We start from the raw sequence: 21,059 nt of genomic DNA on the forward strand, positions 1-21,059 counted from the left end.
CTACGATGCAAAACAGAGTTCATGTATCACTGCGCAGAATCTAAAGAATAACGTTCTAATATTTTTTACGTGTCAGCATAACTAGAGGATGAATGACGCTTAATGAATTTGGTTCATATAACAACTAATTAATGTCTATTAACTTAATATTTTTGTCGTAGGCTATTATGAAGAGTTTGATTAAATCAATGCTTAATTATTGTTCCAGCTAAAGAGGTTGCAAGCGCGGCTGTTAAGTTTTTAACGAGGGCCCGTCAACACATTTGAGATTGGATTGCTTCAATAAGGGGTTAAAGGGTTAAATTTCACATAAAGATCCAGCCAACCGCCTCCTCGAGCGCTCATCGGTGATTACCGGAGCGCGAGGGGAGGCGCATATATTCCGCAGATCAGACGAGCTCGAGACGGCATTCAGTGCACGAGCTCCAGAGAACAAGACCAAATCTGAGCTCATTATTCATGGATACTAACCTGGGATTGTACTTTCACTGCATGACGACCTAGGCTACTTCTTGAAGATTCAGTGTTGAGCTCTTCTATGAGGTGCATGGACTCGCTTATTAACTTTTGTGAAGAATTTCTCTTAGAGTTTTATTCTATAAATTGACCTAGGCAATGCAAAAGGGTTTCTGTCTTTGGATTGTTCAGGCTTGGACAGCCATGACGACCTTTTGCAAGCTAAATCACTTTTGAGATTCCTCACAGGACGTATTTGGACCAGCACCTGGAGTACCAGGACAGTTTGGATTCTCCTCTATAGACTTGAGCTGGTGCTTCGGGTCATTTAAAGGGAGATCTCTTCAAGGTATGGTTCTGGACTCTTTGCGCTCAGGAGCGGTTCTAAGGCTCCTACAGTCTTCATCTTTCTTATCGGGTGGAAAATTGACATTGGAAGGAGATGAGAACCTTATTCTGCTGCTTTCTGCTCCTCACCTCGCACCTTCTGCTGGCAACTGCTGAGGTAAAGTGCCAAAGATCTCACTAAAACGGACACTTGTTATATCCACTGCAAAGTTCGGTCACACTGGTGCAGGTCAGAGTTTATATAATCCATGCACCTAATATATATTGGCATAGAGCTTTAAATTGAATCAATCCCACCATGCCATTTTTTACAGTATTTTTCCTAATGGGGTTAATAAATGATTTCAGTTTTAATGAATCTCAGCTCCATATCATTCTTTATTTTTTTATGGTATCAACTCAACAATTGTGGTTGCGGGTGAACATGTGATAAGCAGATCAGCTGTTCTCTGGAATATGTAAAAAGCGTTTATTTTTATTAGAGTCTTTGAGAGTAATTGTACAAAATGAGTGCCTGTTTAAGATCTTTATGAAACATTTACATCATTCAAAAAGAATTGCATTTTGCCATTTTTATATTCATTTTTATATATGATTATTGGGATATAGATATGCCTGTTAAAAGCAAACAAACCAACAAAAAAAAAAAAAAAAAAAAAAAGAACCATTTTCGAGGGCTTTTCTAGTTCATTTAGCCATTACCGATCTTGTGGACAAGCTGATATTAATACAAATGTCCACTTTTCAGTAAACGACTGATTTACTACACAAAATCATGGTAACAGGGTTGACTATTGAAGATCGCCCCCTACTGACAAACATACCAAAAAATCGAATGAAATTATACAAAGAGGAGACGCTTGTTCGTAATTTATACAAGATGCTGTCACACAAACTTTTTTATGGCATTGTGCATCGTTTTAATGATGGATAAACTATATATAGCCTAATGTATTGTCAAACCAAATTCTGAAGAAAAAATGTAAATGTAAGGAGAATGTTTTTTATTTTTATTTCCATGTAGGCTATATAAAAATGTATAAAATGCAATACATGTAGGCTACTTGATTTTTGTTGACGTGATAAGAAACGCCTATGCCGAATGACTGATTTATCAACTTTGAAGCCTTTCATTTTACGCTACTGATGCATGTTTGTCAGTGCAACGCGTAGAAACAGATTAGTCAAAATCAAATGCCGCATCTGATCTCTCTTTATGCCGGCAGAAGGAGTTTGCAATCCCTCAAGATTTCATCGACAGACTGTCCCACAGCGAAATCAACAGCATCAGCGACCTCCAGCGGCTACTGGAGGTAAATTCCCCAGGTAAATTCTGCTCATTGTCTTCTTGACACCTCAGTGGACTTTGTTCAGTAGCTAATCTCCTGGGCTCGATGGCAGGGTCTATTTACAGGTGTTTGCTGTAGTTGCTGTGTGGTTTAAGTGTACCGGGCACATGTGACAAAGCCGTGAAGCTGTATTTTATGAGTGGCACAAAACAATTTAAAGGTATCGTTTATACTGGCCAATGGGTGGAGAGTCATAAATAGTTCTTTACAGATTGCTTCTGTTTTTAGAGCAACGCATATGTCCGGGCTTATGTCACGGCAAATGGGAAGCCAAGTTTTCCTATACTTAAGCTGTCCGCAAGTGGTTTCATTTGCCCACTATAATTTCATTTACAGGCGAGTTACCGGTAATTACACAAACAAAAAAAACCCAAGACAGTATAATTTGGGGTGTGAGTGTAACCAGTCTGGTTTCTGCGGTGAGACCGTAGGTGTGCAGGGGGGAGGGGGGGAATAATGATAACAGGTCATAAATACATGCCCTCCAGGCATTTAATGTTGCAACAGTAACAGTAAAACACATGAGAGGAATATGCTTTATGCAGGGTTGAAATCTCATGTTCTGCTACTTGTTTTCCTCCCTCTTCTGTGTCTTCTTCAGCCTCTTTTAGTTTGGATAATATTACAGTGATCACTAACACGAGCCGTCTCTGAGTTCACTTGAGCTGGTATTTACACAGGCACTCGTAATATATATATCAAATGGAGCGGCTCCTTTGAAGTTTGATAGAAAATATCAGCTTTTAAAAACTTTTTGGCTATTTGGTTTTTTTTGGCTCCGCTGTTGGTTTGAATTAGTGTGCATTGCAAGTTTTTTACATGCTATGTGGGTTAATCTCACCACACCTGTCGAGAACATGTCTGCGTCATATTTCATTCCGGAAAAAAACCCGATTATTTTGCTTTTTAAAAAATATTTTAAAATATTTAGTTATATATATATATATATATATATATATATATATATATATATATATAATTTGTTTTATTTAAGAATTATGCATGCATTCATGTCACTTTAGGAAAACCCCCTTGCTTAAGCACAGTTGAAAAAAGAAAAGAAAAAAACCTGTAATGAAAATATAATGAGAATCACCATTTAGAATATGGGAACTGTAAAATCTTGAGATGCAATATGCTAATGAAAATTTATGCTTAATTATCATGATAATAATGTCCAAAACTAGGCCGATTTCTACGTTTTTTTGTTTTTGTTTTTTTGAGTGAAATGTAATGCAAAATAATGAAATATATGATATATTAAATATGTGCTAAATATATTAATAAATGAACAATTGTAAGATAAAATTCCTTATTTGCTATCATTAAATAATTAATAAATTATTTATTAAATAATACTTACTGATACTATCTATCTATCTATCTATAGTTTTTAGATTTAGTACTCTCTAGTAATCTACATTCGCCATAAATCAGGCAGTCTGACAGACACCCAAAGACTAGTAAAAGATGCCTGACGCCAGTGATGGTATATTTTCAGATCTTTTTAAAGTCAAGACTGTTCAAAGCCGTCACATGTCAGTCAAAGAGAAAGAGAAGGACTTTCACTGAAATCTTAAAGTTTTCGTTTCTTAACCTTAACCACCCAGGAACCACATGCAAAATCATTATAAAACGCATTGTGTCTGATTATCGATATTGTTGCTGTGAGTGTTTTCCTGTTTTCGGTTCATGATTAGTCTCATTTAGGAAGCATTAGCGGGCTGTTATCCCTCAGATCAGAGCGCTAACCTTATCAACTGTCCATGCGAGGAGCGAATGATGAGAGGAGGAAGGCAGAGATAGGCATCTCCCGCTAATGGACGGATAATTAGAGGTCGTGAAAGCAGTGACAGTGATTTAGGGAGGAAACGGTGTCTCTCTCTCGGTGAGGTCATGGCGCGTGACCCCTCCGCTCACCTGGAACAGACTGCACTTGTTCTGCGCCTCCCAGCAGACTTTTAACTTCTCAACATCCATCTGTCCGCCTCTCCTGTCGCTAGCGCTTTCACATCCAGAAGAAAGCGCCACAGATGGAGGGACGCACTTTAGTTTGATGAAAGGACAGCTGTCAATCCGTGAAGAAGGGCTGATGTTGTCCTTTGTAATTCATTCAGAGAAAGCACAGAGAGAGAGAGAGATAGTTAGAAGCAGAGGGGTTTGATGATAGAGGCCTAGTGCTTAAAGATCTACGCTGGTAATGCAAAGATTATAAGTTCAGAACCTGCAATTTCCACAGTTACTGGAAGAATGCTTTCATCAGCATTGTGCAGTCGTGAGGAGGGCACACAAAAGTGTCTCGCTGCTGGCAGATCGTCCCTGTAATTATTGCGCTTCAAGCTAATGTGGATAAAAATCACTTGGCAAATGATACTTGATGAAAATGTGTCAGTTTTACAGGGTTAGATTGGAGAGGAGTTGAAGGAATAATAGACTTATGAATTAAGTCATACTTCTGTCATCATTTAACCACACATTTGTCTTTCCAAACCTGTATGACTTACTTTTATGGAAGAATAAGTGATGAAAAAAACATTTGCAAAAAGAGGGATATATATATATATATATATATATATATATATATATATATATATATATATATATATATATATATATATATAGAGAGAGAGAGAGAGAATATATATTAAATATATTATTAAATATATTATATAGTAAATAAATGATAAATATATTATTAAATTACAAATGTTAAGATAAAAGTCCATATTTGATATCATTATATAATTAATAAATTATTAAATAAATAATAATTACTGATATCTATCTATCTATCTATCTATCTATCTATCTATCTATCTATCTATCTATCTATCTATCTATCTATCTATCTATCTATCTATCTATCTATCTATCTATCTATCTATCTACTAGATTTGAATTGCATTAATAAAAATGTATATCTTTGTATTCACCACTGACAAATCCAAATAAACCAAGAAATCCATATCAAAAGGTAAAAATGCATGAATAAATTTCAAGATTAAGTCAATATTCACTGAAAATCCCTCCAGCCTGGATCTCCAATCTCATTTGCTCATTTGAAACAACATGAAGCAACATTGTCCCATTTACTTCCTCCACAACATTTCACAAAATGTTCATTTTTGGGTGAACTATTCCTTTGAGCGTACTTGGACAGTAGTACTTTCTTCCATTCGTCCGTCTTGTGTTTTTGAGTTTGAGAGAACAAAGTTCTCGAGTTTGACATCATAACACTGAGTTTTGATCTGAACATGAGATAAGGTGTGTTGTGCAGGATCAAATGCTGAACTCGCTCTCTCTGCGGGTCAGCGCTTACTCTTTGACTGAGTCTGAAAAACAACTTAAAAACAATGGCCTTCCATTTGGTAGGAAAGATGAGACGGACTGAGACACAGAACAGAGTGGGGCTTTTGTTGACATGTCACTTGTGTTTCCTGCTTCAGGACTGTGTGTGTGGTCATGCAGTCTTTTAAGTTCAGAGAGTGTGTTTGGGTGCTTTGCTCTCTCAGCATTCCTGACGGTCCCACCCTCGTCGCTCAGAGCTGGGCGCAGTCCTTCTGCCGGTCACACATTAGTCAGTTTGATGTTTAACTGCACTACATGCTTGGCTAAACTAAACCAAGCTAAAATAGCTGTAGAACAATATCAGATAACGATCAACCAGGGTTATTATAGTTTTCTGTAGTGTATTTTATATATATATATATATATATATATAAAAAACCTGTAAGGAGAAAATTAAAACTTATGTTAACTATATATATATATATATATATATAGTTCAAATAAGTTTTTAATTTTCACAAATAATTTATGCATTATATAAATATAAATAGCACTTTTAATCAATATGTGCAATAATTTTACAGTATGTATGTATATACGTATATTTTTTTCTTTTCTTTTTTCTTTGTTTAATTGTTCACAAATAATTTATGCATTATTATATTTTATATATTTATATAAATATAAATTACACTTTTATTCTTAATATATATCGTAATCTTAATATATATATTCTATCTGCTTATGACACTTTATCATAAAATGCAACCATGTCAATCAGACGGTCACTTTTTGAGTGGTTCTTTTGACAAAATATATCATATAACATATATCATAATCATAAATATGCTTACTGTCCCTGAATGTCCCCTCAAAGTGCAACTAGTTTAGATCAATAAAGGAAACTGTGTCATGTTTCAGAGGACACGCTTGATGCTCAAACGATTTTGAAATCGTTTATTTTTGAATGTACCAATCTCTTAATCGTTTTGTCACGCATGATTTTAAACCTTATTATTAATGTCAACCTTTCATAAGCATAATGAACCGTTTAAACCGCACTTAATAACTGAACTGATTTTGTATTCAGGAGTCCCACAGTCCCGCCTCTTCTTTAAATAGCGTAAAATGGCTGTCTTACTCATTCGTACCAGTGGCTAAACCACTGAGGTTGTCAGGAGTTCAGATTTGTTCTTTGGGCTTGTCAGTGGTACATAAGACATTATAATAAACTTGGCAACCACATTCAGGGCCAATATGACATCGTTCCTCCAGAAATCCATCGTGATGAATTTCCAATTAAGCTTGTGAATAAAGCAGCCATTGTTTGTGGAAAAATGAGTTTCTGAAGAAGAAAATTATTTCATGCTTTGGTGCCACTCATGGCAGTGCCATTTCGCCTCGAAAGGCTGCAGGGCATCTACTGGAGACTTTCAATAGCCTCATTGTGGATTGATCTTGGCTTTAAAAGAGGGGAAAAGTGATTTGTCTTTTTGGCTGAGTAACATGAAAGTTAATATGGATAACCTGTGTTTTGATGAGGTCCTGGAAATGAGGTGATCGAGGAGGTCAAACAGAAGCACCACCAGAAGAACCATCACTCACATAAGGCCGGTTCCTCAGATCTCAAGAGTCTGCAGCTGTCCCACAGACGGAAGAGGAGTGTCGGTAAGACAAACCTTCAGTTTAAGAAGTATTTCATGAATTAGTAGGCCTAGTTCTTGCTCTGTAATCGGATATAATCAATTCTGCAGTTGCTTGGCATCCATAAACAGTTCATGAACTTCATTACTTGGCAGAAAGTTTGTTGATATATGGTTTTACTATTGCCATTGTACAACTTTAGCAGGCCTTGCATTTGTGCAAAGCAATTAACTAAAAACTATTAAAAACAGCTTATCAACCGACACAACAATCTGGCAACAAACGTCCTAGCATCGTGGCAACAAACGTTGCATGAGAAAGTGTATTACTACACATGCAAAACATTCAAAAGTTTGGGGTCATGAAGATGTTTTAATGCTTTTGATTGGTGCAATTCCAATTTCCAATTGGTTCCGATTTTGAGCGCATAGAAAGCAGAGCATGTCAGTTTTATTCAGGAAATCATAATGATTGGAGGGCACCTCTTTATTTGATTGTACGTGAGAGTATTTTGATTGGTTGTACACAAACGTATCCGAGCCAGGAAATTCCAAACATTCAGAGTTCATGTCACAGCTCGCTGAACTGAACAGAGTTCACACTGGCACATAGAGCTCTGACATCCACTCTTCCTTCCCTTTCACATCAATCGTGGAGTGCTGCGGTGTGTGTGTGTGTGCCTTTGTGTGCCGGGATATTTCGGCCCCTCTGTACCTCCCAATCACTCAGTCAAACGCACAGAAAAACTGGTAAGGCCTCAGAATAGCTGTGTGCCATTTTTGTTACAACAGTTGCTCTGAGTCTAAACCTCTAGATCGAACGCCGATCTCAGTGCTCTGGTCTTATTTTGGGTTAGGTAAATATTAAAAACCCTCTTAAAAATTCGCCACTCTTGCAGTTTTAAGGGGCCTTTTTGTTTAGCTAAATGGCATCAGTTACAGAGAAGCTTTGGTGGTGTATACTTTATAAATGTATTCATATTTCACAATCTTCTGAATGAATGTTCAGTTGATTGTATAGCACTATCCATTTTTTCCACATAGAATGAATACAAATGTTAGTCTTGTATTATATACAAGTTATTAGTTATATATATTAAATAACTGAAAAAAATGGTAATGCCATGTTACTGAATAGCATTTTCTTTATTATTATTAGTATTTTTTTTTTTTTTTTTTTTTTTTAGTTTGCTGTGATTGTGCTTGAGCTAATTGATAAGGTAATATCTTTATTGTAGGATATTAATTTCTCCATGCATCCTCATTTCTTGTGTTCAGTAGAGGAGGCGGTACCCGCCATGTGCAAGACACGGACAGTGATCTACGAGATCCCCCGCAGTCAAGTGGATCCCACCGCTGCAAACTTCCTAATATGGCCTCCGTGCGTGGAGGTGAAGCGTTGTACAGGCTGCTGCAACACAGGCAACATGCGCTGTCACCCCTCCAAAAAACAGCACCGTACTGTCAAGGTAAAAGCACTGCATCCAGAGTCCTGGGAAGTCATTTCAGTGTTGACATTATATCTTAAAGGATTAGTTTCACATTTCAAAAAGAGTCTTGGTGCTTAAAGGAATTGTTCACTTCAAAATGAAAATTCTGTCATCCTTTACTCATCCTCAAGTTGTTCCAATCCTGTATGAGTTTCTTTCTTCTGCTGAACACAAAAGAAGATATTTTGAAGAATGTCGGTAACCAGACAGTTGATGTACCCCATTGACTTCCATAGTAATTTGTTTTCTTCAACTTGAGGGTGAGTAAATGATGACAGAATTTTCATTTTGAAGTGAACAATTCCTTTAAGCACCAAGACTCTTTTTGTTGTTTAATTATTAGACAACTGTATATTTGGTCAAACTCCAACCATCTTAGATGCAGGACAAGTGGTACAACACATCACCCACAGCAGTTTAAATATCAGGACACACCCACTCCAAGCCACACCCCTTTTAGTCCCACTTAAACTCAGAATGAAACGGCAGTTGCTATAGTCTTTTCTTCCCTATTGTGACGTATAAATGAATGAAACCGCTTCTTGCACAAGAAAACATGTAGGGCGGGACTTGATTTTGTCCATGTGGAATTGGTTGGATGGTTGTGGTTTGCTAATGGTGGATCTCATGTGAGTGACAGGTTGCTCCGCCCTCGGGTCAGTAAACACATCATCAGAGAAGAGCTGCAAGTGAGTTTCTTGAGCACCATATCAGTATATTAGAATGATTTCTGAAGGATCATGTGACACTGAAGACTGGAGTAATGATGCTGAAAATTCAGCTTTGCCATTGCAGGAATAAATGAAATTTCAAAACATAAAAATAGGAAATAGTTATTTTAAATTGTAATAATATTTCACAATTTTACTGTTTTTACTGTATTTTTCATCAAGTAATTGCAGCCTTGGTGAGCAGAAGAGACTTAAAAAATCAAAAACAAATTCTTACCAAAGTGCTTTTGAATGGTGGTGAAAATGTTTTGAGACATTTATTCATTTATTTACACAATCTTCTGAATTTTATTCATAATTCACAATCTTCTGAATGGAGGTTCAGTTGATTGTATAGCACTATCCATTTTTTTTCCATATAAAGTGAATACAGCTGTTAGTCTTGTAAGTTTTTTTCCAGCACCTAGCACAGGGATGGGTCGAGAATATATTATGTGTGTTTCTTTCCAGCTATGGCTGTATATATTAGAGCAAAATGCCCTTAAGAGATATATTTACCCTTCTCTTACTTTTTCCTTCTCATCCTAAAAAAGGAGCAGGTCTGCACAAGCTACTGCTGTTCAGAGCCGTGATATAAAAAAGACAGACTGTAAATAGGCCTCACTGTGTGTGTGTGTGTGTGTGTGTGTGTGTGTGTGTGTGTGCTTTGCCACATTTCTGCTGTACTTTGGTTCATTGCAGTGATAAGCTTGTTTCAAAGGAAACACTGCTGGGTGTGGAACATAACACCAGATAATGAGTCTATCAACACTTACTGGAGTTAAACTTTACCTAGTCTGTCTGTCTGTCTGTCTGTCTGTCTGTCTTTTGCTACTTTTTTTTTCTTGCTGCATGTTCTTCTCTTTTGCAATAATTTTATCTTTCTTCATGTTTTCTCTGGCATTTAGCCCGTCTCCCTCTCTTTCACAGTAGTGATTGAGCTGTTACGTAAAGTGTAACAGGAGTTGATAGCTGCTCTTTCTTCTTCTTACCAGCACAGCATATTCTTCTGATGGATTCTGTTCAGTTCATTCACCTAATGTTGCTTTAAGGCAAGTCGGTTCACTCATCAGCCATTCTTGTCATGCTAGTACAGCTCCTATCTGCTTGAGTTGGAACTGAAATCTCCAAACCTGTTGGCAAAGATTTTGTTTCAATAACAAATGTCAAAACAGCAATAAAATATGACATACATATTTCAGCTTTAGTTCAAATCAGGCTAAAATGGTCAGGTTATAGGTGGATCTTCAGCACATGCTTCTATCAAAAAGACATTTGGACCTTTTAACTAAAATCAGGACTTCCATTCTGGCAAAATATGAAGTAATACGTTTCCTCCTGTTCAGTTCATATTTGTCTATTTCCTTGTTCTGTACAGTGTCTTTCACCTCATTTCCCCTCCTCTCTCTCTTGCTACAGTCCTGGTGTTACGCTACTAATGGTTTTCCCAGAGCTGCTGTGTTGCAGTTTGTGTCTTTAGCCTTTCTAAAACACACACACACACACTCGCATGCAAACATCATCACACATTACTATAACAGGTGCTGCAGTGGAGTACTGGGGGAGGGGAGAGGAGCTGGAGCCCAGACAGGATAAACCTCATTTTATATTGAGGAGACTCAGATCTATGGAAGCTTGTTTCCACCACAGAATAAAAAAATAAAAAAGGTAATTGCGACTTTTTATCTCACAATTAATTTTTTTCTCACCATTTCGAGTTTACATCTCGACTTGTGTTCGTTATAAAGTCAGAATTGCGTGTTATAAAGTCAGAATTGCGTGTTATAAAGTCAGAATTGTGAGATATAAACTCATACACAATTCTGACTTTTTTTGCCCTCAGAATTGAATGTTTATATCTTGCAATTTTGACATTATAATACGCAATTGGGAGATATAAAGTCAGAATTGTGTGATATAAAGGCGGAATTGCGTGTAAAAAAAAAAAACCTGTATTTTTTCCTTAGAATTGGACTTTATAACACAATTCCGAGAAAAGATGTCAGAATTGCGAGATATAAACTCACAATCGGTTTATTTCTTGCAATTGTGAGCTTATATCTCGCAATTCTGACTTCATAACACGTAATTGCGACTTTATCAAGCAATTCTGACTTTATATCTCGCAATTCTGAGATAAAAAGTCGCAATTATCTTTGAAAATGTTTTATTCTGTGGCGGAAACAAGCTTCCATACTGATCAGACCTGCAGTGTGAGAGAAAGGCCACATTTAAACATCGGTTAACACAGCAGAAAGCTGAAAGGGACATATCATGAAAAACAGGATTGATATTTGATGTAGACTATAGTATGTACTATAACTAGTACTATAAAAAGTACTGCCACAATTTCAGTGGCCCTAGAAGGATATTTTTTAAACAACAAAATATTGTTTAAGTCCCACTGAAATCAAACTTTTAAAGTTCGTGCACTGTAAACACACTCACTGTCTCCACTCCCAGAGTCGCCACATCACATCGCTGCTCATTTGCATGAAGTTGACCTCCGCTCAATGGTCATGTCGCCTCAAATTAGCAAGCTACGAATGTCTTAATTTTTCCAATTGTTTTGTCGCTGAATTATATATTTTAAGATACAGTAGCAAACACAGTGGGTGATAAAAATAGTTGTTAAAAACAAAATGATGACTGTTTTATGGTGATTTTAGGTCAGGAAAACAACCACCGATGCAAATTTTGAATGATGAGTGTGAGTTAAAGATGACAGAAATGTTGTTATTTCATTGTCCTTTTAGTCTCTTCTTGGTGTTTCTTTATGTGGTTTTCTGGGAGGTTTTGAGGTTTCGTATCAATCCATCTCTAAATCAGCATTCCTGAACTCAAACTGAGCAAATTGGAAAACATATCCTCATCCATCAACAATTAAAAAGGCAGCGGTAGTTTCCTTGAAGTAGGAATATCTAGATAGGCATCTGAGAGCGCATGGGTGCTGTTTATTTTATTTTCATCGCTGGTTAATCCGACTGGTAAAGTTACTAAATCCGGCACACCGCTGTTCTTTCCTAATCAAGAGACTAAGTGAGGATATTCCTGATTTGGAATGTTTGCAAGTGAGTGCAAGAATACAGCATGTGATGTGGTTCAAAAGGTGAGTGTTTATGTGTTTGGATGAGCCGGATTTGGATTCCTCCTTCAGAGGTTGGTATGAAGGGAAATCATACATGGTTTATTCTGGCAGTGGAAGCATGAGGTGTGTTCCGAGTGTTGATTTTGGGTATTAAAGAGCCTCAAATGGCCCAGGTTAGTGAGGATACGGGCCCCATCTCTGACGCAAACGCAGAGGAAACACAAATAGTGCTAATTCGAATGAACGTGGTATTAATATAGAAAATGAAAAGAGCAGAATATTCCAAAAGACCCTGTTGTATCAGAGTGGAAAGGTTGATGTATCTGACAAAGACTGAACAACATAGCTCTGTTTTCAGGGAAACATTTACAGTAAGCTCATGTTAACAGTGTTTCATACATCTGTCTGTGAAGTTATGTAATAATATATAATCTATACATTGACAAAAGCATGTAGTCTTTGATTTTAAAGTCCATTTCTTTGCATTGTAAAAATGTAAGATGCAAAATCATGTTTACAGTAATGCACTTACAGTGCAATGAAAGTCTATGGACATTGTGGAGGGTTTGAAAAAGATGATTGAAATACTTAAATTAATTATTCCATAAAATATGTCAATTTTACTTTTAGTTGTGGACCCTTAGGTTATGTCACCGATGCAATTTTACTCCATGTATACATATTTTCTCTATGTAAACAGGCCATTCTGGCATATCCATGTGCATATCATGTGAATGTTGTTTACCAACTTTACATGGTCATGAAGTTAAAATATAGGATATAACTACATATATATATATATATATATATATATATATATATATATATATATATATATATATATATATATTGTATAATATACATATACAATTCTCTCTCTCTCTCTCTCTCTCTCTCTCGTTTGTTTTTGTTTGCATGTGGGCTGTAATTGCCGTCACATCTATAGTGTTCTTTCCATCTTTTCACTCTCTGCCTTTCTGCTGGTGTTTAGGGATGGTTTTAAAGGGCTTTGACAGGAAGTGCACAGATTAGATCACCTTTTCTCCTTATCTTCGCGATTGTCTGAGTGCCAGTGTGTGTGTTTTACAGCAGAGATTTCACCCACTCTTTCTGTAATTCTAGACATGCAGGTCATGAGATAAAAGTTTCCCTTATCCCCCCCCCCCCCCCCCCCCCCCTCCTCCCAGCATCCCTTGTTCCTGTTCAGGCCTCTCTTTGTCACTCACTCAATAAGAACGATTGCTCCCCACACCCCTCTTTCTTTTCGGGTCGCCCCACCAGTCGACTGCCTGCCATCGGACCCCCGCTCTTTCCGCGGCTCTCGGTTTCGCTTTATCCGCAGCGTTTTGTCGTCAGATTTACCCACTGACAGATGTGCAGCAAAACTGCCTGTCCCCTGGCTACGTTGTCCATTTCCCTTTGTTCTCATGCTAATTACCCATGATGCACCTCTCCTGATGCCCGTTCTTTCTCTCACCCTTTCTTTATCGACCTTTCTTGCGGGGAAATCCCAATGCCAATTATCCGGACCCTGGACAATAGTCCTCACAGAGCTCAGGAGCGAGTCAGAGGGGGTTGGGGTTGCTGGAGCCGGGGCCGGATCAGATGTCACACCATTAGTGCGCTGTGCTGGGATTTCGCAGGGCTTTCATTGCGGCGTAAAGCACAGTGGTTTATAAATAGAGCTTGGAAGGGCCTCCTGAGAAACTTGGGGCTTTTTATAAAGCACATTCGAGTATGTGGGCGAGCGCATGTGTGAAGTTCAGGCAATAGTCTCTGTGGACTTCAAACCAAGATGCAAAGGCTATGATAAATTGAATTTGAATGGAAATATTGGGGCGGGGGCAGCAAAGGATGATGTGGGGACTCTTTTTTTTTTTTTGTTATGACCCTTTCCTGAACCCCTTACCCAACCCCCCGACTGGTTCTCAAGCCCCTCAGTGTCTGTCTCACCCATCATCCTCCGTCGCAGAACATTCTTGCACGCCACGGGCTGTTTTAGACTTGGCTCTGTAAATATAACCAAGCGCAAGAATGTCCAAGAGGAGGGAGAGGTGGGCAGCAGACAGAGGGAAAGAGGCATAAACCAGTAAACCGGTGGACAGAGCGACCGAAACTGGCCTGTCTCACTGTCTCTTGCTCCCAACCTTTCTCTATAGGTTTGTAGGAGTTTCCAAGTATTGCGTAATTTGTTCCATGATGTTAAACCAATTGCACTTGCACGGTAGACTGAGTTTTTATTTGCACTCAGAGCGTCATGCATTTAGTGATTGTGTTTGAAGCCAGAAAAATACACACACAAATGCATACTTGAATGCTTGGCCAACCCGTTGCAAATGCTCTGTCCTGTTCTGCACACTCAATGTGTATGTGGACATATTACCTTTTATTTTTACCAAATGTGCGTTCATTTATGTCTCACTTCTTACAAACTGGTCATTGAAGAAGCTCTTTGCTAAAAAGCTCTTCTTACATATATGTCAGCTTTCTTTTTAGATATGTCAGCAAATAAGCTCGCAGTAGCTCTGATGAGATTATCATAGTGGCTTTCTCCAGTTCTGAATGCGCAAACTGGGCAGTGTGCATGAGCTGAAGCCTGGTTCAGAATACATGTAATGCGCTTGGAAACGAATATGTCAGCCAGATTGCAACATTTAGGGCAGGGTTCCTCAAATCCAGCCCTGGAGTGCCACCGCCCTGCAGAGTTTAGATCTAACCCTAATCAAATACACCAAGCTAATCAAGGTCTTCAGAGATACTACATGTAGGTTAGTTTAATCAGGTTTTGGGATAAACTCTGTAGGGCAGTGGCGCTCTAGGATTGGATTTGAGGAACCCTGGTTTGGGGTTCATATAAACATATAAACTAATGTGCGTTACTGTGGTAGGTCGGCCACTTCCTAGGTCGTTCCTGATGGAGCAAGAGAGGAAAGGAGAACCATTCCTCACCGCACTACAGAACCTTTTTAGCAACCCATAAAACCCAAACTTCTACCAAATTAAGGGGAATTCCCTACTAAAAAAGATTAGCTTAGAGGTGATTCACACAGAACGTGATTTTTTTTTTTTTAAGAGGTGTGGGCAGCGTAATGGGGAAAAAACGCAATGAAACTGAACTTCTTGAGTGCCACGTTTTGTAAAATGGAAAATCAGCGCAGTGGAATGCAGAAACACATTCTGTGTAAATGCCACCTTAGACCAGCATTGATTAAAAAAACTAGCAGAATAGGTCTAAACCTGGGGTGTTCAAACTCGTTCCTGGAGGGTCACTGTCCTGCTGAGTTTAGCTCCAACTTGCCTCAACACACCTGTCTTGAAGTTTCTAGTATACCTTGTAAGACCTTGATTAGCTGGTTCAGGTGTGTTTAATTGGGGTTGGAGCTAAACTTTGCAGGACAGTGGCCTTCCAGAAGCAGGATTGGACACCCCCGGTCTAAACATATACCCACCCACCATGAATATAGACAGCCAAGCATTAGCAGAACAATGAAAAGGAATATAGGCCTAAGCGTTAAAATTAGCACAACAAAAGACACGAGTCGACCCCTGTGTAAGGCTGTGTGGTTATTTTGATTTTATTGTGTTGCAGTGGGACATTAACTATGGAACATGTAACTGTTTTGGGCTTATTGCCCAGGAATTGTTCTACATAATTTTCCACTGTTTCCGCCAATTGGCAGTGTTAGCTGAGCTAACTGGTCATGTAGTACCCTGTCAGTTAAGAATCTGTGCTAACATCAAATCTGAATACCATTGATAATTATGCATGGCAAAAGTATATACGTTTTTCGAAGTAAAAAAATTGACATACAGAGGTGTCATGATAACCTGTTTTTTTCTCTCTTCTTCCAGGTGGCGAAGGTAGAGTTTTCATCGCGTAAGAAAGCGAAATTGAAGGAGGTGCTTGTCCGGTTAGAGGATCACCTGGAATGCGTGTGCACGTCACAGCATCATGTGATGGAGCACGTGGAAGCAGATACAGGTATACATGTCATGCATACATACACAGAATGTTTAGCCTGATCTTTGAATGACTATTTGGCGATGAAGTGTGCACTCAGTGGCCTGTGGCATTGTGCTGTCACCACAGACAAACACACCTGTTGGTCAGTCTGCTATTGCTAAACGTCAATGTTTGCGTGAGCTTGTGTTTTACTGTGCTGGCCAATAATGCAACTGAATGGATAAGAAAGGCAACAGGTGTGTGCGAATGCTGAAGCACGTAGACGTGTGTCTGAGGTTTCTCCTTCAGGTTCAACAGGTTTCTGCTTTCGTGTGCCGAGATAAAAGGGTTGGAAGCTCATAAGGCTAAAATATTTATGAAGTGCAATTACAGTCTGTTTTACACCTCCCCGAGGCCATAAATTCTTTCTTTCTTGCTTTCTTTCTTTCTTTCTTTCTTACTTTTTTCTTTCTTACTTGCTTTCTTTTTTTTCTACTCAACCAAACTCTGTCCATCATCTGCTTGCACTCTTCCCCAAACTTGTGTTTCCAGGCCCACTCACAGTTAAAAACGGTAAAAAACGGAAACACAGAAAGCATGCAGTGGCAGCACAGATCAACAAGGATATTCAATAAAAGGCAAACATTTCCTTACACTCAGCGGACCAAAATATCCTGCAGGTAGGACAGCTGTAGGCAGAACCGCTGCCACTTCTCAACCAATCATTGGCATGATCCAATCAGGAGAAAGAGAGAGACGTCCAATCAGAGTCACGCAACACTGAACTAGAGAGACGTTTGCACTGTGCTGTTTTCGCTTTGCTGCATGTGTCACGGGTTTGTCTGTTTGATGCAACTTATTTCATGAAATCAAATTGTGTTCACCATCTATATAATTTAGCTCTGTTCTAAAACCAAGTGAGCTGCCTTGCTGTCTACTGCCTACTTAGGCAGCTACCTTCTAAGGCGACATCGTAACTGAAATGGAAGTGACTTCTTTTGGAAAGCTTTTCATAGACAGCAACTATGCAGAAACTCGACTCCAATTTAATCATAGCTAATTTTTAAAGACACATTAGCAGTGAATTAAATAAAAGTACTTTGCTTTGTTTAGGATTGCTTTCTTTGTGAAGGATCAAAGAAAGCGTCATATGGTTTTTGAAACCATTTTCATACCTTTTGAAACAGCCTTATTTCAGCAGTGTGCCTATGATGCCTAAAAATGCTGTCTAGCTAGGCAGCTCACTAGGTTTTTGGAAAAGAGTTTGCGTTTTTGTGTATGAAAATGTGTGGATTGATGGTTTGGTGAACTTGATCACAAAGATTGTGTCTTTCACATTGGTCTTTCTTTCTTAAATGTGCACAGACTGCCTGATAACCCACATTAAAATCACTGTGTGGTGGATATGTGTCACCCAAACACAAACCGCATGACTTACTAAGGAAAAAATCACAGTCAAATAACTTTAAATCTGCACCAGATTAAGAAAAGAAGAAGAAAAAAAGCAATTGCTTGTTAACAGCTGTTTTGTTTTCTTTCTCTCCCTCCAGTGGACATGAGGTGAAACCACATCATACGAGCGATTGAAAGACAACAGTGGCTACGTAAAGCTCCAGCAGCACTGGGACTTCGACCTCTGAATTCTGACCCTACTGACCCCATTGCTGTTCAAAAAAAGATACTGTTTCCAGAGGAACATTGTACACAAACACAACACCAAAGGTGCTTTCTATGTACTCTGTCAAACACTGAAGACAAACAAGATTGGTATTCAGTTAATTATTAAGTGGTCAAACACTGGGCGGAACTGAAACTGAAAAGGACGATGTTTGTGTCGTCTCTCTGTTGTTTATGTACACAACTCTCGTAAAGGTCAAAGATGAGGAGAAAGTCTTTTGGAGAACACTAAGTTTGTAGAGACCATGAACTTCACATGCTTGGGTTTGGATGCACTCAAGCAGGAGTCCTCGAAGGATGAACTAACTCAGTGGACTCCAGTCATTCAAAAAGAGGAAGAACATAAGGGATGTACTGTCATATAACCTTGCTAAAGTGGAAGACGCTATTTTCTGTTATTCTTTACCTTAGTCCTCTTGGGTCCAGAACACTGCTATTTCCAATGTGCCTCTAGAAAGTTCTGTCCTTCCGAAGAGTTCAACTGCCTGTCCATGAACAAAGACTTACAGAAGGCAGTGTTTGCAGTCATTATGCCAGAATAAAGTATTTATGTATGCGATCTCTCCTTCTCACCCTCTCCGTTTCTCAGTCCAATGTGAGAGGAGCTCATCTTCTTTGATCTGCAAGTATTAGCAGTATCATTTTCTCAATGTATCATTTCATTCTTGCTTATAATTTACAGCATATCTCAAAACTAGGTTTTTGTCCTGGAAATATGTGTCATGGGAAGACATGTGCAAGAGATAGTTGTGGAAAGATGCTTTATTTTTGTTAAAATATATTTATAATGCTAATGTAGAATCAAGCAGGAAGTATGTTTATGTATTCAGTTATTGTGGTGTAATGGTTGTATGATGGGGCGAGATGACCCTAAGCTACTCAGTATCCACAGGTTGGCCATCACACATGACCGATGGCATCATTAGTCATAAGATGTTAGTTCATAATTTCCTCCTTTACTCGCCGTAACTCAATAGTTAATGCTAACATACAAACATAGACAAAGGTCATTCACATAACCAATAAACACTTACCTTAGGTATGAAGCTTTGTAATAAATAAACAGATTGAAAAAAAGAATAATACAGAGTACATCTTTATCATATTCACACACTGAAGACACCAGAAATTTCAGATCCTGTTAATTTGATTTCTGAAGGACACACCATTCACATTGGGCCTCAAATTCCCAATTTCTGTATAAATTGTTCATTTGTATGTCTTAAATTTAAATTATAACTGAATGTGTATGTAGAAATGTAATTATTTTCCCCTCGAAAAATGTTTGTTATGCTGCCTATTGTATGGATTACACCATTAAACTGAGTGTGTTTACATGCACAAACTTAAACTGATTATTCTTAATAATCAGACAATGCGTACGATCATGTAAACACCTCAAACAGTCCTTTCCCCTTAAACAGAGTTTAAGAAAAACCTGATTGCCATATCTAGATTTTTGCCTAAGACTCTGTTTTCACAACTGCACCTTTAACGCTCGTCTGGCGCCTCATTTTGTGCTCACGTCTGTTTACATTCTGATGTCAAAAAAGGAGAAAAATCCTTTAATATCATAAATGGGGTTTGTTGTGCATGTAAACAAACACAATGTTTCATGGGCAGCAAAATGTTAGATGGTGTTTAACAGAAACTTCTGTGCAATCAGCACTCAAGAGATGAGTTTGTGCACTGAGATCTCCGAGGGCTGTATTTATGACATTTACAGTCTGTTGCAAAAGTGCTCAAGTAGGAGCTTTCATGTTCTTCCAGGCCGGTTGTTGACTCTGGCTTGAGTCGTGTCTTTCTGCAGAGACTCCACTGGTTCTTGTCATTTTTGACACATGCTAGACAGATGGAGCAGTCCTGGCACTGCCTCTATAACAAAGTTCAGCACTTTGTCACACTCCTGACCCCCAAGTGGCATGTCTGGCCATCTAAAGAGCACCTGGATGTCTGATTCACTGTGAGTAACACCAACAATCTGTGGAGACGGTTGAGGGGGTGGAGCAAAGCTTTGACTTGTTTTATTCTTGTGCCTTAATTTTTGTTTTGTATTTGTTACCGTGAGTCATGCAGCAGTCTGTCTGGTACAACCCATATTCACTTTCTACAACATCATGGGTGTTTGACTGAAATATATACAGTTGGGCTGAAGTTGCTATTTTGTGGTTTCAATTACAACATGATTAACCAAATTTTGCAGGGCTGGTGGTATATTTGTTTGTCTAGTGGTGTGTCCTGATTTAGCTCTTTAGCTACTGCGGTTTTGTTATTGTTTCCGTGGCACTCTCTCGCTTTGGCAGATGGGTGATTTAGATTGTTATGTTCAGGTGCTGGAACCTGCAAGTCTGTTCAGTGTTTCTGTACTGAACTGCTTGTAAGTTTTGACGATGCAATTCACTTCTGTCAGCTGCTTAAACTGTGGCATTCTCTGGTCACACGCACATTCTCCCGTTGTCCCAATAGGAAGTACATCCCGGCCGTAGTCTTTTCCCCATCTCCTTTTTTTTTTCTTTTTTTTTTTTGTAAAGTGCATTCCTACATGACATCTTGCATGTCTGGAGTTGTACAATAACAGGACGTAGGATCATGGGCAATCATGTGTGAAATACAGAAACTTTATATGGAAAAGTAGTCTGTTTAGTGAGCAAGTGTAAGAACAAGGATGAAAATATTTCCGGAGTCATTCTAGCTATACAAATATAACAATGACTCCCTACTCATTATAGATAATCAATTTCTAGGTCATGGTTTGCCCACCTGAGGTTTATGAGGTGGCTGGTAAGATTGTGATTAAAATGCTTATGTAAAAACGAATGAAATAAATAATGAATATAGGAATGTTTACAATTAAAATAATCACTGTATTCTGATCTTAAATACAAGTTATGTTTATTATAAATTATAAATGAATTATTGTTATTGACAGGTTGGAACATTACTTGAAACTCAGGTATACTTTAAAGGGGTGGTATAATGCCCTTTTTACAAGATGTAAAATAAGTCTCTGATGTCCCCAGAGTGTGTATGTGAATTTTTAGCTGAAAATACCCCACAGATATTTTTC

The 21,059-nt window shown here is 38.3% G+C and overlaps 1 protein-coding gene across 4 annotated transcripts; it reads left to right on the top strand.

The window, feature by feature from the left end:
* The first annotated feature begins 362 nt into the window (after positions 1 to 362).
* Positions 363 to 20,949, top strand: pdgfab (platelet-derived growth factor alpha polypeptide b). Of its 4 annotated transcripts, none has more exons than XM_082152530.1 (7): positions 363 to 961; positions 2,031 to 2,130; positions 6,984 to 7,109; positions 8,366 to 8,553; positions 16,225 to 16,354; positions 16,868 to 16,995; positions 17,866 to 20,949. In XM_082152530.1, exons 1-6 carry the CDS (start codon positions 899 to 901, stop codon positions 16,948 to 16,950), a joined length of 690 nt encoding a protein of 229 aa, XP_082008656.1. In that variant the 5' UTR covers positions 363 to 898; the 3' UTR covers positions 16,951 to 16,995; positions 17,866 to 20,949. The 4 variants fall into 4 exon arrangements, with proteins under 4 accessions (XP_082008656.1, XP_082008655.1, XP_082008654.1 ...); XM_082152529.1 differs by having other exon boundaries at positions 369 to 961; positions 2,034 to 2,130; positions 8,363 to 8,553; positions 17,866 to 20,942; XM_082152528.1 differs by having other exon boundaries at positions 373 to 961; positions 8,363 to 8,553; positions 17,866 to 20,938.
* Positions 20,950 to 21,059: the final 110 nt, after the last annotated feature.

Source organism: Leuciscus leuciscus, assembly GCF_965113295.1.
Source record: "Leuciscus leuciscus genome assembly, chromosome: 1".
NCBI classification, from domain to species: domain Eukaryota; kingdom Metazoa; phylum Chordata; class Actinopteri; order Cypriniformes; family Leuciscidae; genus Leuciscus; species Leuciscus leuciscus.

What these genes read in the sequence shown, in the direction of transcription:
- pdgfab (XM_082152528.1), top strand. Translation starts at nt 899, where the DNA reads ATGAGAACCTTATTCTGCTGCTTTCTGCTCCTCACCTCGCACCTTCTG. An exon ending in TTCTGCTGGCAACTGCTGAG is followed by an intron (nt 962 to 2,030) that starts GTAAAGTGCCAA and finishes TTATGCCGGCAG; the next exon opens with AAGGAGTTTGCAATCCCTCA. An exon ending in ACTGGAGGTAAATTCCCCAG is followed by an intron (nt 2,131 to 6,983) that starts GTAAATTCTGCT and finishes TGTTTTGATGAG; the next exon opens with GTCCTGGAAATGAGGTGATC.